This window comes from Nothobranchius furzeri, chromosome 17 (assembly GCF_043380555.1).
Source record: "Nothobranchius furzeri strain GRZ-AD chromosome 17, NfurGRZ-RIMD1, whole genome shotgun sequence".
NCBI lineage: Eukaryota > Metazoa > Chordata > Actinopteri > Cyprinodontiformes > Nothobranchiidae > Nothobranchius > Nothobranchius furzeri.
In genome coordinates, this window is record NC_091757.1 from 39,881,373 (window position 1) to 39,897,977 (window position 16,605).

Here is a 16,605-nt window from a genome sequence, read left to right on the forward strand (position 1 = left end):
CTTACAGCATTATATAATATTGCACTCACTGACAGGGTTTTATAGCTTTATTGGCTAAGATGATTTCCTTTCACCTAGCTGGCGGTGCTGTAGTTCCACACTGACCTTATATTAATCATGCTGTCCCATATTTAGTTGTGTTAATTCTGATAATTCAGTTAAATTGTACTACTGAACCACTAGAATCACTAATCTGATGATCTAGTCGTAGTAAGTACATTTTGTCAGACACATCAGTGCTTTACATAGAAAACAAAATAAAATAAAGTCATTAAATCAGAATGATCTCAAAACAGAAATAGTTTAACATCAGAAAAAATAAAGTCATTTAATTACAAAATTTCATAAACAGACGAAAGATGATTACAAATTTGAGTTACAAATAAGAAAATAAAAGATTTAGGTAAAAGCAGCTTTAAACAAAAGGGTCTAGCTGTTCTTTATAAGTGTGCAGACTGTCAATGCTACGTAAGGATAAAGGAATATCATTCCAAAGTTGGGGTGCAACAGTCTGGAAGGAGCGTTTTACACCTGGTCTTTGGAACTTCTAGAAGGTTCTGGTGAGTGGACCTGAGGGCTCGGGTTGGAGCACAAGGCTTTAACAGTTCAGTAATATAGGGAGGAGCTTGACCATGTAGCCCTGAAAGTTATAGTCAGGATTATAAAATGAACTATAAAGTTTATGGGTAACTACTGCAGAGACATTGGAATAGAAGTGAGGTGTGCTCTTCTGTTTGCTCCAGTTACTCAGTTAAAGAAGCCAGCTTTTAGAAGTGGGTCATTTTATGATACCTCCAAAAACCAAAAGTGGAGTTAAATAAAGTCTACTCCAGCTTTTTGCATGCTTTCTCGGTGAAACTACTCTGGACATCGTCACAGCAGGCCAGCTGAGATGCATGTTGGGACTGCTCAGGTGTTGATGTGTTCAAGAACCTGTAGTACTTATCCCATCAACACGTAACAACTCTCTGTTTATGCAGCCGTGAAACAGGCAGTCTTCATCCACAGCGAGCAGAGCCCGAGTAAACTGACAGTCAAATTACAGATTATAGTCCAAGAGCAGCACGTAAACAAGTGTAATGCTTTAAACCTCTTTCTGCTCTAGTGTGGGTCCAGAAACAGTCAAGAAGATGTGCCAAAGGTCAAGGGTTTCAACATAACATGATTTTAGTGGGACAAGCAGAAAATGTTTCTTATACCTTAACAAAAACCTATCAGGAATTGACATGGAAAAAAATGACTGGACGTTGGTATTTTACCTTTGACGTCAGAGCGATAGGGCAACATATTTTTTACCAGGAAGATTCTAGATTCAAAGCTTTATTGAGAAGTAGGAAATTTGTATCCGTGTGCGATGAAATTAGCCGAATAGATCATTAAACCCCTAAATGATTTTTAATGACATCTGCTTTTATGAGACCCAATAAAGTTACATTCTTCTAGAAAGAAACAATCTGCATGAATTATAATCCTGAAGCATGTAGTATTTTAGAGGCTGATTTATTTCAAATAAAAGCTTTTTAAAAATAGCTTTTTTTGTTTTTTAAATATTATGTGATTTAAGAAATAATAAATACAGTGAAGAAGTTTTAAAACCAGATGTTGATAAAACCAGAACAGAAGCTGTGTTGTGAAGACTTTTTACCTCTCAATTTTGACTTGCATATAATTATCCAATAATTTAAATTGAAACTGTATTGATATTTACAGTGTAAAATTCACAACGGTCTGTAGGAAGCAAAATTTGTAAGCGATCATGCAAATTTCAACCACAAATATTCCTAAACAAATAAGTTTCAATGTTCTCATTGGTTTTTGTGTTGCAGATGTGCTACATGCTTGTACTGCTGCATGCATGATAAACACTGGATGGATGCATAATGTTCAGCTCCTTGTGCAAAGACCTTGCATGAGTTGTGCTTATTTGTTTTCTAGGTTTTGAAAGAACATTTGGATTTAATGAACGTCTTTGATTCTGCAGCCACTTGAGCAATGCTGGTCATGTGTCTGGTTTCAGATCCTTCCCATTACTATTTGATGTGGTTGCACAATCTATGTGAAGAGGACTTGGGCCAATAAAAGTGAAGTGATGCTGGAGATGAAAGGAGACTCATGCAAATGTTCAATCTCCACCAGATGATCTAATTTTAAATGTGGCTGACAGAAATATGGGACTGAAAGCATTGAGCTGTACACATGTTTAGGTTTGACTTGTCACTTATAATTAACATCATGTCTACTGTGTGTCCTTTCCTTTCCAGGTTGTTGTCTAGAGCGTGTGTTGATCTGACTACCAAATGGCGCTAACGGTTAACCTGATCGGCCCGTCTCCATGGGGATTCCGAATTTTTGGAGGAAGGGACTTCAAGAGGGCCATAACTATCTCCAAGGTGGGCTAAACTACTTTTATGGCATTGTTTTTACCCATTGTGTCAGCTATTTCCTTGTCTACTGAACCTATTAGCATAAAGCGGAAGTCGATTGCATAAGAAGGAAGCTGCTGATTACAGTTACAGTGGAAGCTGACGTGTGAGGTGACGGGGAAGGAATGTGTGTGCTGTTTTATGTCTTTACTACATAGATTTCTACCTTTTCTATTTAAAGATGCACCGGTTTTTACTGAACATTCTCCCTCAGACGTAGTTTCAGTAACGAGGTAAAGCAGGGTGAATGGAAATGTTTCTGCTGTTGGCAGTCTGCAGTAAACAGAACCAGGAAACTTTGCTCAGACTAACTTCTGCAGGACTGAGATGGCCTGACCTGCCTGCCCACTTCTCATCGTGGTCTCAACACAATCTCAGACATGTTTTTTCCTCTTGGCAGCGAGACTCTTCCGTTAAGGAAAAATGATGGCAAGGCTGTGGCAGAAGAGCCGTTTCAAACTGCTGTAACTTCAACGTCCTTTAACTTCAGAAGCATTTATTGTTCGGTATTTCTTACCGACATATACTTGAGTTGTCACGATTGTTGTTTTCCTCATATGAAGTAAAAGAAAATTTATCACCAAAACTGGCTAAAAAAATATACAACATGGGAAACTCCTCATCTTAGCGCCATTAATTAAAATGTTGTAGTGTTGGAAGTGGTTGGGGCTCCCACAGTCAGTGCATGGATGCTCCCAGAAAGATAGTTTACCCCTTTTTGTCCTTACACACACTCTAGAAAAGGACCCCCAGCTGGCCTTGGCTCATGTGAAACCAGGCGTGACTGGATCACTTTTTAGGTCACCACAGCAACTCCCATTAGCCTCTTAAATAGGCCCACTGACATGGCACGTTGGCTAAACTCACAAACACTCTGCTGACTGGCATTCTGCATCTGCACTGATCTAAAGAGGCAGGAAAAAGGACTTCTGATTGTTTATTTGTTTTTGTTTACATGTTCTTTATTGATGTCTGTAGGGGTGGTAACCTCAACATCCTATCACAATAGCCTCTGGAAATGTGTGACAATCTTTTAACAACTTACAGCCATGTTCTCTCCTTTTTTCTTGTTTTTCTCCGTGTCTGGTTCGGTGACGTTACTTTGGTGATGTGCATTTGTAGTCTTGGACCTTATTTTCACACAAAACCTAAAATAAAGGTTCCCTCCATTTGAAAAAAAAAGCTCTTTCTTGGTATCAAAATGTGTCTCTTAAATTCACGAACATCATATGTGAAATATGGCACATAACAAGCAGAATTAGAAAACAGCGTTTGTAGCTCCATTGACTTGCATTCTTTTCCGGTGACCCATGGTCCGGAGGTAGAATAGGTGTGACTTAGGCTCCCTATATAGCAAAAATGTTTGATTTGTAATTGCAACTTGAAGGTACAATAATTTAGTCATGCAAGTATTTTATATGCCTAATTGCTTGCAGAACGATGAATTACTTCATGCACCCTGCAACTGCAGCTTTATAGTCAAACATTATGTCAAAATTAGGACGTATTGATGCAGAGCTATCATGATATTCCGTGTTACGACACTGAATTGATTTTGTTGATGCAAACTGTTCTAGAATAAAATGTTTTATTTTATTCTAATTACCTTAAAAGACTCAAAGTCTCTTTTTACACTTTATATTTATTTAATCAGGATCGTTGTCAAGTCGACGCCAGAAACAATGAAACACAACTTGAATATCAGAGGAACAACAAGGCTTTATTCAACCAGCATTCATACAAGTTATCAATCATGAACAAAACATTTCTCTTACCGTTGCTTATGGGTGGAGAGCTGAACACCCCAGTTAGAAAACGTAATCCATGATAGGTGAAGCAAGCAGCTCTAAAAAACCTGAGCTCTGCTCTGCTCCTTATACATTCCCTGATGTGCGTGCAAAGCTGCACACCTCCACCAGGATTACCTTGATTACATCCTCATGATCACATTATGTTCGGCTCTACCATGATTACCCTTGATTATATCATCATGATAAGTGTGATTGACAAACAGTAGTGATCAATAACTTGTATAAAGCAATTATACAACAGATGACAAGTTCATTTTTATTACATTCCACTCTTGAACTTTTCATCTAATTTATGTAACATCATGGATCATCACCATTTCCCCATCAAAACCAACGTCATTTATAACATACCTTGTAGTTCCACTTTAATTTTCATCGTAGTCTTTGCATTATTACCCAATTTATTTCTCTTCTTAATCGAATAACATACCAACAAATAATAAGATTACACAATGTTAGAATGCTGATTATAATTAATGCTGCAATCATAGGTGGAATTAGCACTTTATTAGCGGTACTCGACATGCCTGTAAATATATCCCACCAATGATGAGCGGAAGCCTGTTCAATCAATGTAGCAACATGTTTTATTTCCCCTTGTGTCACAAGAGTAGACACCATGAGCCTAGAAAGGTTGGACCTATGAGAGTCAATCAATTTTGCCACTTCAGTGGAACCATCCAATGCGCATTTGAATCGTTCCAGTGAGAGTGTCCAAGGGGAGTGTAAAACCTCCCATTGTATCTTAGTCAGCCGACTAGATACAGTGTAATTACTCAACCAATAGGTCACGTTATTCCATTCCCACATAGGTATACCCTTGAGACAACCTGAAAAGGGAACTGAAGGTACCTGTGGGGAATTGGTCATTGTAGCCACGCATAAGGTGTTAGGACCCACCTGCCAAAACTGTTCCTCTGGGGGTGTGACCGTCCAATCACAGAGTACGACCCTTGAATCAGTGAAACATGGATTGCTATGTCCTTTTACCAATGGGCAGGCTAAACCCTTATCAGTCTCATCACAGTGTTTTACTTCATATGTTCGATTTGTTTTAACATCCCACCACTCTCCACTAACATGGAGATACCAAAACCCTTTAGTGGTTATCACCGGCAGTATCTGATATCTACACACAGTCATTACTGATGTCATATTATACTGATCCCAGTATCCAGTACACATAGATTTATTACAAATCGTCATTTCTGCATGTGGCTGTAGCCATAATGAACTACTGATGTTCCATAATGTTCGCCATGCATGATAGTTATTACTCATTACCTGTATTTGAAACCTATTTCTTTGTGTTTCAGCATGAATAGTCTGCAAGGAACAGACTGTCCAATTACCTATGTGTGACAAATTATGCAATGCATCATAAGTTTCATTCCAAAGCTTTAGATTCCATTTAAATACACTTTTCCACACATCACTTCCTTCTAGCTGACTAGATACAGTCGAAGGCATCCATCTTGCAGTCTTGGTGACAGCTTGTGCGGTGTATTCTCCAGTGTTGGACAGCATAGTTCGTGTTACCTCATTGTCTGCTGTGTTAGCCAGACCATACAAAGTTCCAGTTCCTCCTAGCACGGTGTCATACCATGCTCGCCTCCTCCTGTTGCAAGGCGGAATAGGAGGGAATTTCACAGTCCATCGCACATATTCAGCTACCCTTATTTGTCCCATTTGTTGACAAGTGTGAACCAGGGGAGCTACAGCTGTCTGCGTAGCTCTAGCTGTGTCGGGCAGCACCCAGAATATGTACAAATAGGCGTGTCCTCCTGTGATTACAGTTCCATTCCTGATCCGGAAATCGCGATCAACCTTCATACTCCAATTTGTGCCATTTTGTATGCAAGTACCATTCCCCTGATGGTATGCACAGATGCACGCTGCAGAATTAAAGGTTACTGTTGATCCTTGAACCAACACCCCCGGGCTGATCACCCTTCCTCGGATTTTAAGACATCCTCTGCACCGGTACATCTTACCGGTAGATGTTAGGTTTCCCAAGTAGCAAGCGTCATTTGCTCTGCATGTGAATGTGCCTTGAGTGCGGTTGGACATACTGCTAACCAATTCCAGATGGCCCATGACCCCTTCTTCCAACACTTGTCCTTCCGTGAGCCCCCAACAGAAATGTGCCCTCAGTGCGATGACAGCGAGGACATGGAGGACGATGACAAACATCCGACACCACCAGGTCCGCGGAGCCCATCCATCGCCTCGACAAGGGTTCAATCCTTTTGTAGGGGAAGGGGACCCAGTCAACCACCGTCACTCAGACATCCGCCTATGGGATACATACAAAACTGCAGATAGAATGACAAGCATTAATTTTCTCTCCTGTAACATTTGTTTATCGGAATATTAATCCATTTTTCCTCTCCGGGGAACAATACACTTACCACAGCATCTTTTCCCTGTGCAATAATCTCTCCAGCTCTGGGAGGACCATTGAGCTGCTCCACCCACACTTTTGTCCCCGCAGTAAAGTCTGATGATCCAAACCCAGTTTCACCCCTCTGAGTGATAATGGTAGGTTTAGTAATCTCTTCAACTTTGGACATTACACACCGTTTGATTACTAACTGAGCTATCTTGTCTCCTTTTTCCAGTACCAACGGTTCTTGACCTGTATATGTCGAGGGATTCTCTTTTTCTGATGTTGACAAGGTTCACAATCTTCTATGGCAGTTTTAATATCATCAATGATGAGATCTATTCCTCTGTCCCTCGCCCATTTCAATGTTCCCTGCACACCCCAATGTCCAGCAGTAACGTGAGCCCATTTGGCTAATCCAGGACTTGATTGTCTTACAGCCTGAATTTTCACTATCTTATCTACAGTCTGATTATGCAGGGATTCAGGATCATTGTTATTAGTATGAGCATCCACATGTAATACTGACACAGGAATATTTTGGCATTTCTCCCAAATGTCCTTCCATAGGTCAGCTCCCCAAACCTCTTTTGAATGTATCTTCCATTGTGTAGCATGCCAAGTTGGCATCCAAGTTAACATTCCTTGGGCTACTGACCAGGAGTCAGTATAAATACTTACTCCCTGCACCCCAGCCGCCATTATTACCATGTGTACTGCTTTCAACTCCGCCCATTGACTACTCTTTCCTGTCCCTGTGAGTTCCATAACTTGTTGTGTACCAGGGTTAAATGCCCCAGCCTTCCATTTCCTGGTTCCTGCCACATATTGACAGGAACCATCAGTGAACCAGGCTCGCTCCTGCTGCTCTGGGGTGAGTTCGCTCCATCTTACCCCCAGTTTCACAGGAGAATCTTGGATTTGTTTTACCTCAAAAGGCACTTCATCCATTTCTGGAACGTCTGCCACTTGCTCGTGGAGCATTGATACTCCTTTTTCTCCTGGTTTCATTCTCTCAGAAACATACCACTTCCATTTTATGATGCTAGCCTCTTGAGCTACCCCTATGCGGTGAGTTGTAGGATTGCTCATGACCCAAGTTAGAATGGGTATATGTGTTCTCATCATTACTTCATGCCCCACAGTTTGGGCTTCTGTTTCCAACAAAGCCCAATAACATGCCAACAACTGTTTTTCAAATGGAGTATATCTCTGTCCTGCATCAGGCAATTTCCTAGACCAAAAACCCAAAGGTTTTCTGCACCTATCTTGTTTTTGCCACAAACTCCAGTTAGCATAATCATTTACTGCAGAAACCTGTAACTCCACTGGTCCTGACAACATCTTCCCCAAAGAAACAGCTTGTTGGATGGCCTCTTTAGCTAGTTCAAATGACTGTTGTTGATCAGGCCCCCATTCAAACTGCTCCTTCTTCCGAGTGCATCTGTACAGAGGCTGCAAGATCTGTCCTAAATGAGGTATGTGGTGTCTCCAGAACCCAAACAACCCAATATACCGCTGAGCATCTGTCTTATTCTGTGGTATTGGGAACCGTGCTATTTTCTCTTTAGCTTTAGTTGTTATTTCTCTTTCCCCTCTATTCCAGATAATTCCCAAGAACTTCACTGACTGTGCAGGTCCCTGCACTTTCGCTGGATTTATCTCCCATCCATGATTCTTCATATGTGTTATCAGAAGTGGGAGCAATTGCTCAACCTCTTCTTTAGTGTTTCCCTGAATCATGATGTCATCAATGTAGTGTGATAGCAATATGCCTGATGGGATCTTTAAAGTCGACAGATTTTCAGCCACTATCCTATGACAGATTGTGGGTGAATGCAAATACCCTTGTGGTAATCTGGTGAAGGTGTACTGTCTTCCTTCCCATGTAAAGGCAAACTGTTCCATCTTGTCCTCAGGGATAGGTATGGTAAAGAAAGCATTGGCCAAATCTATCACCGCATACCATGTACCAGAGTGATGCTGCACCCTTTCCACAATCGTGATAACATCCGGAACCGCAGACGTTAAAGGAGGAGTATGTTTATTCAGCGCTCTATAATCCACAGTCATTCTCCATGAACCATCTGATTTCTTCACTGACCATAAGGGATTATTCCACCGTGTGGTGCATGTTTTCAAAACTCCTGCCTCCAGATATTCTTTAATAGTGTCCGTAATTTCTTTCTGACCCCCAGGCAACCGGTATTGTTTTTGTGATACCACCTGTGTTGCTTCAGGAATGGGAAAAGGTGTCATTTTGACCTTGCCTACCAAAATGGTGTGGATTCTGTTTATACCAAAACAAAATCGACCATGTTTCAGATGAAGAGTCATTCCGGCCAATATATCCATTCCAATAATCCATTCCTTTGCAGGAGCCACTACTACACTGTAATTTCTAATAGGTTGATTTCCTATTTTTAAGGGCAAAGTTACTCCCTTTCCTACTAACATCTGCCCCCCAAGTCCAGTCAAAGGTACAATGTTTCCCTTTATTTTATCAGGATTGCCATGAATTACCGAGGCCTCCGCCCCAGTGTCAACCAATGCCATTACTGTCTGTACTGATTTTTTCCAATAAATCTGTAATTCCACATGTGGTCTGATATCATTTATTGACCATCCTGAGGCACTGGCAACAACCCGAGCTTGACCTTCATCCTATTCATCATCATGTTCCCTTCGGTGCTGTTTTTCCTTTCTACGCTTCACTGCCGCCACCTGATAACACTCATCTGAACTCTCCTCCTCTGAAGATTCCTTGGGAGGGGCGGAAGGTTCAGCAGACTTCGACGCCACCTCCCTGATCACATTCTGCAACACTCCAGCCAATTCTGACACAGACATCCTGTCGTCCTTTTCAGGACAATGTCTGAACTGACAATGGACCTTCAGTCCCATTTGTCTGCATTTCTCCATCAATGCATTAGTGGGCAATCCATCAATCTCCTCAAACGGCACTCCCGCTTGTCGCAGTGCCCTCCACAGATCTGTTCTAGAGGGGCCCATTGCCCCCCCTTTATGACCCCTTGAACGTGGATCAATCCTGGGTTTATTTTCAGTTCTAGCTCCCTCTCTCCTCGTCTCAGACCAATCACCCAGCGTGGTGAGTTCGCCAAGACGATCTTTTATCGCGGCAAAAGTCTGGTCTGCCGCGCCAAACAACAAGCTGGTCACCATGGGTTTATAATGTGGTGGGGCATGTCTGATGAGGTGATCTCTAGTTGCCTTAGAGATGTTACCGTCCACCACTCCAGCTCCCCCATTTCGAGCCACTTGCTCTCTAATAGTGAGTCTGGTGAGCCGCTGAATGGCATCTCTCACTGTCTGCCATTGCCCTTTAATCTCAGACCAGTCCGCCGTGGTAGGATAGATTACATGACATGCCAGAGCATATGCATCCCCCACATTGAAATCTTCATCAGCTGGCAATGCCCGGACTGTAGCCCGGTATTCAGCATTTATCTGTGCATCAGTACTTAATCCTGAAAATCTCATGGCATCACCGGCATCTATGGCTATATCACACGCACCATCCTCCATAAGGCGATTAAGCCAGGAGTCAGTTGGTTCGCCTGGGCGCTGTTTCAGCTTCCCATTCATGTGATTTAACTCATCTTGTGAATAATCCTCTAGCGTTGTTAGCAGCCTAGGGGCGGGTTGTGGCTGCTGTTGTAACATCCTTCTTATATTACCCGCCTCATCGAGTTCCGGCCGTCCCTGATCATCCACCATATCTACCAGTATTGGTGGAATAATTTGCTGTTCTCGCCGACGCCTAGTAATAGGTCTTTGTTCTGACATCTTTATCCCCTGTAATGATGGATACAAGGGCTGAGGTGGTGGGTCAGGTTTAATCGCCCACTCCTCCTCCTCATCATCCCCCCAAAGGTCCCCGTTCCATTTCTCCGGGTCCCAATCTTCACCAACATTCTTTACAAATGCCCGGATCTGAGCAGGACCTGTTCTACGAGGTCGCTTCTTTTCCTTCCTTTGCGCTCGAGACACAAAAGTCAGCGTTTTATCCAAAACATTCTGAGCATGCTTTAGCTCTTTCCCCATCACACACACTCTCTGCTCAAACTCTGAGCATGATTTTTCAACTTCTTCAGCATGGATTTTCTCCTGCGCCGCTCGCTCTCTACAACTGCTCAATTCTAACTCCTGTTTTTTCCATGCTTCTGCAAAAAGCCACATCATATCTCTCACTCCTGCCAGCGGCGCTTTTTCTTTAACTTCTATCCGCGTCAGACGGTCCAGCACCACGGCGGGGCTGACCACTCCATTTAACTCTCCCCACGGCCCAGGGCGTCCACCGCGCTGCCTTAACATATCACCAATGGTTCGGAACTCCTCCGTTTCCCAGCCGGGAATCGGCACGGGAATCGGCGTTCCCTCCCCAGAAGCACTCGGCTCCTTTTTGCTTCTCCAAAAACACTTCATTGTTGCTGGAATAGCTTGACTGATCCTGTTCGTGACGCCAAAAATGTTCTAGAATAAAATGTTTTATTTTATTCTAATTACCTTAAAAGACTCAAAGTCTCTTTTTACACTTTATATTTATTTAATCAGGATCGTTGTCAAGTCGACGCCAGAAACAATGAAACACAACTTGAATATCAGAGGAACAACAAGGCTTTATTCAACCAGCATTCATACAAGTTATCAATCATGAACAAAACATTTCTCTTACCGTTGCTTATGGGTGGAGAGCTGAACACCCCAGTTAGAAAACGTAATCCATGATAGGTGAAGCAAGCAGCTCTAAAAAACCTGAGCTCTGCTCTGCTCCTTATACATTCCCTGATGTGCGTGCAAAGCTGCACACCTCCACCAGGATTACCTTGATTACATCCTCATGATCACATTATGTTCGGCTCTACCATGATTACCCTTGATTATATCATCATGATAAGTGTGATTGACAAACAGTAGTGATCAATAACTTGTATAAAGCAATTATACAACAGATGACAAGTTCATTTTTATTACACAAACATTCACTGTATTTCTCTTTGTGTGGTGCAATTCAAACGTCTGCTGTTAGGTGGCAGCAGTTTTTAACTCCGTCATTCTGATAGAACAACGAGATCTTGCGATAATAAGTATCTAGCCTGAGTTTTCCAATTAACAATTATTGTCTGTCTTTAAGTATGGCAATATATATCGTATTGTCTCCCCTGTATTGTAATATTAATCGTATCGCCAGATAAATATTTACCCCTAGTTAAAATATAGATACTGTTAACAGATTGCTGGTATGTAACTCCATTAGTGTTGTTCATAAATTGCTTTGCATTTCCATCCTTCCAAGTGACCCAGCTGTGATGTGTTTAGTCAGCGGCCTTTATGACCTTGTTGTGCTCCAGCTTCTGTGTTACTAGATTGTGCAGCACTTTAACCCTGACGTGTTGTTCTCACTGTGTCGTCGTATCAATGATATTGTTGGATGACACGTATATTTATCTGCGTTATCATGGTCAGTGTGACATGGCGCTTCCCTAGTGTTCCATTTAGTTTGAGACTTCAGAACTGAACCTACAGGACTTGAAACAGTACGTTGTGATGTCAGTAGCTCTGTCTGCTGATTGTGAAAGCAGTGAAAGAAACCGATGTAATGTTTTGGCCCATTAGCCTGGAATTCCCTCTGTGGTTGTCTAATACTGGCTTTACATGTGGCGAGGCTCTTCAAAGGTCAAGGCCCATCAAACCATGCAGTGATGTCACATCAGTGGTTGCTACACGAGCATCATGAATAAGTCTACTGTTGATCAGCACAGCTCTCTCTTGTTTTGCTCTCTCTCTGTTTAAGCTCTCTGACATATTGAAAGGAAATTGGACAGAGAATTGGAGCACTTTAAAACCTCTTTATTTTTCTTTTTGAATGGTTGAACCACCCACACACTTCCAAGATCTTGTGTCACTCGTGTTTAGATTATATCACTGCTACACAGGATTATGTTGAGGACATTACACTAGCTAACTAGAGCTCTTTGTTTTGTTGAGCAGGTCAATATGGGCAGCAAGGCGGAGGACGCGGACCTTCAGGTTGGGGACATAATCTTGGAGATCAATGGGGAAAACACAGCCGACATGCTGAATGCTGAGGTCCAGAACAAAATTAAGAACTCAAAGACCCAGCTGCAGCTGGTGGTGGAGAGGTATGCAAGCATGCAGAGCTGCCTTTGGAATAGAATGTGTGCATTTACCTACAGCTGTCTTTTCTGTGCATTTTTGAGTTTTAACCAAAATTTCACTGCCTTCTGCATCGTGTCACAACTCTGATTTTCCATTTGTCTCAAGGCTACAGTCGTTATGCTGTTTTTTATGTTTTTACCTCTCAGACAAGCACTGTACAAACAAAGTGATTGTGATCAGGGGAAATACCAGCATGTTTGAGAACCACACTGTTCCTTTCCTCAGTCCCGCCTAAAGGCCTTGCTTTGGGATTTACTAAGACCTTGTTCAAATGACAACCCGCTGGCTACAAAAACACTTTTACTTCAAGCCAGGGCTGCTGTTGGCCGGCCTTTTGATTACAGTTCCTTCCTAAATTCTCATGCGGCCCCTGTTGTGCCACCCACCCATCAAACTGTTTTTGTTAGTGTTGTTTTCTTATGACATGCAACACACACACACACACACACACACACACACACACACACACACACACACACACACACACACACACACACACACACACACACACACACACACACACACACACACACACACACACACACACACACACGCACACTTGTTTCCATAGACTTCCTTCTCGGATGTCCCTAAGTCCACGTGAGAGAATTTTTCCTTTCTGACCTCATGTCTCCTACCAAGTCAGAAGCACTAATTCTCCTTGCCTGGCCAGGACAATACCCCAGTGGTGTTCTGCAGCCCATCCTCACAGCCTTCTGTTTAGTGCGACCCCTTTACTTTTAACCATTAATTATACTCACAGATTGTAATTAGAAAGAACAAATCAGATGTTTATTTCTTGGGAGGCTTTTATTTTCCTGCTGATCACCATTTTGGTCCAAACACAGCAGTGATGTTGATTATAGTTAAGGCCCTTAAGGTGACTTTTCTCTCTAGCAGTCGATGGGCAGGAGTCAGGCTGCATAGCAAGTCATCAGTTAATTGCAGGATGACCACAAAGCTAAAGAAGACAGTTTTACATCTAGAGAATGTTGAGGGTAGCCTGATAGTCTAACATGCATGCTTTTGGAGTTGGACATTGGCATCTTCATCATTCTGCTCACTCTTATCTGAGGAGATGAGAAGTGGAACGTCAAGAATCAGAAAAGCCAAGTTACATGTGTAACTTGAAATACTAATTTGGATGATGTTCATGAGTCATTGTTCTAAAGTTTTTAGTAGGGATGAGTGAGTACACCACTATCTGTATCTGTTCAACCATCTAAATTATCTGTATCTGTGGGTGTGCCTAAATCCACGGGCAGGATGCTTATGAGTATGAGTCCTCGCCGGTCTAGCAAGGCCGGGTCCTTGCCAGACCGCTAAAACCGGAACCCAGCGGCTCTGAATTCTGCATATTTATTGCAAAATCTCATTTTTCTGCTTTAGTGCTGCAACAAGGTTTTATTAATAAGAAATTATTATACCTTTTGTTTTACTACAGCATCGGTAAGCTTCCTGTGCACAGATCATTAAGGATGCTTGTTTCAGCTGTGAGATTAGACGATAGGGTCAATGAAAAAATAAGTTGTCACACACTCCATGGAAACTTTCAGATAATCCACAAATAGTGGCTTTCAAATGGTTTTGTTACTTTTTGTTTTTGCAAGATTAGAAAATACGAGACAGCATGTCTGATAATTTAGTTTTTCAGCTGATAATATTAGAACATGTCAGTAATGTCTGAGGGGCTTTTACAAACACTGTGTAACTAACACTCCTAGACAGGGTATGGATTACACAGAGGCTTCTGGGGAGCCCAGTTGTAGGGGTGGGGGGTGTTCTGTTTTGCCTTGGCCCCCAAAATGCCTTGAAACGGCCCTGGGCGTGTGACTGAGCTTTAAAGGGGATCTGAATTGTATCAGATGTATAAATATTACTTACTGTTTTACACAGGTAAAAACGTGTAGTGGAGATAAATCTACCTACATTGTGTAATTTTGTTTTTATTTAACTATTTTCCTGTCCTGTCTGTCTCTCATCTTCCTGCATCTCTAAATTCTCCAGAAAAACTGCTGCCTGGATTCTTACTTTTTCACCTCATCAGTTACTTTTGAGCAGATCAAAAGGATCTCCTGACCGCAAAGCGGAGAGCGCGTTTCGATGCTGCGTCAGTGAGGTGAAATCTCCGCAGCACAGGTGATGAGCTCCGCAGTAGCAGAGCACTTCAGGCACAAATAAGACAGAAAGTAGAGAACATGAGCGGACATGAACGATCGTGTGTTAATTATAGTTTTTTGGTTGCTCCACTTTGAGAATGGACCGTGCGCTGGATGCAGCAGCCTGGAGAGCACCAACAATGCTGAGTCCATAAATGATGTAATATAGGTAGAAAACGTTTTTTTCCGGCTCCCCTGGATGTGTAGGATATCCAGCTCCCCCATTTTTCAATCCCTGCTCCTGGATGAAAAACCGGACATTTTCATCAATACAAGAAACCCCTCCCGCATGCCCTGGACAGAGAGTGAAATGTGGACATGTCCGGGGAAAAGAGGAGGTATGGTCACTCTAGAATATAAAGCGGGAGATTACTGGTACAGTATTTTGCTCATGCCCTTGCTGCCCTGGGCCTGGGTCCTTTAGAGTTTGTGGACCCCTGGGCAATTGCCCAGTTGCCCATATGGTTAATCCGGCCTTGCAGAGTGGAGGCAGTGACTGACGCAGCACGTCAGCTCTGTCTTGTCAAATGCACCAAGTAAGTTACGAAAAAGGTACGGTAACTAAATATTCAACCGAAAAAGAGGCGAGCTGAGGAAATCCTAGGGAGAACTGAAGAAACGTGAGCAACAGTGAAGCAAGCACAGAGAGATCCGTTACTGTCTGTGTGTGTGTGTGTGCGTGGATGTGCCGGACGGACTGAGCTCCCGGCTGCAGAGTTTTGTGTGTAGGGAGGGGCGGGCGCTCAATGTGACTGGCCAATCACAGAAGACAGTCAGTTACCCAATGAGGATTTTCCTTCAGCACGATTACAGATATGTTTATGTTTATTTTTGTTTATTTATTTGGCAGACGCTTTTATCCAAAGTGACTTACAGTTTATAACCTATAGGGCATGTTGTGATCTGTGGGGGAAACGGGAGTACCCAGAGGAAACCCACACATGCATGGGGAGAACACGCAACTCCATGCAGAAAGGCCGCGGCCGAGTTTCGAACCTGCAACCTTCATGCTGCGAGGCAACAGTGCGAACAACTGTGCCACCATGCCACCATTTACGAGTTTTACTCATTTCACGTTCGTAATCATCAAAAATGCTTTATCCGTACCGGATACGGCTCATCCCTAGTTTTTTGAGTTAAAGACTAGTTAGAAAAAGGAAATTTGTGTCTTTCGGCCATTGTCTGTGGACTGGTCTAAAATGCTGTCATGAAATATGTGGTTGAAACTAGACCTTTAACGCTGCAATGGCAGGGTGCAGCTCTGCAGGGTCTGGTTCAAATCTAGTTTTTCATACCTACAATGGGTCACTGGGGAGCCATGGCATCCAAATGCCATATCAGTTGTCATCTTCACACCATGTTATCTTTGCAAGGAGCATGTGGAGATAAGGCCACTAGAGGTGTTCCTTCAGGGTGATTTACCACAGGCATCTCAGACTTCCTGTGCGCCTCATTACCTCGGACTCGACCAAGAAGCTGTCAGCCTTTGGCCTTGCAGCAAGGAGGCCACTCAGTGTTTGCATTGGCACTTATTCTGCCCAGATTCTCCTTCATTTAATAATGGTTAGATGACATTGTAAGGGGAAATGGAGTCTGCAGAACTTATATTTAGTAATCTCCAAGAA

At 42.6% G+C, this 16,605-nt stretch overlaps 1 protein-coding gene across 2 annotated transcripts in view; it reads left to right on the forward strand.

Moving 5' to 3' along the window:
• Positions 1-16,605, forward strand: part of pdlim2 (PDZ and LIM domain 2 (mystique)) — a 59,596-nt gene that overhangs the window by 10,192 nt on the left and 32,799 nt on the right. For both annotated transcript variants that reach the window (XM_015972309.3, XM_054731407.2), the window contains exons 2-3: positions 2,262-2,390; positions 12,633-12,784. In XM_015972309.3, the coding sequence (XP_015827795.3) occupies positions 2,298-2,390; positions 12,633-12,784 (245 nt within the window). In that variant the 5' untranslated portion in view covers positions 2,262-2,297. The remainder of the gene's footprint in view (positions 1-2,261; positions 2,391-12,632; positions 12,785-16,605) is intronic.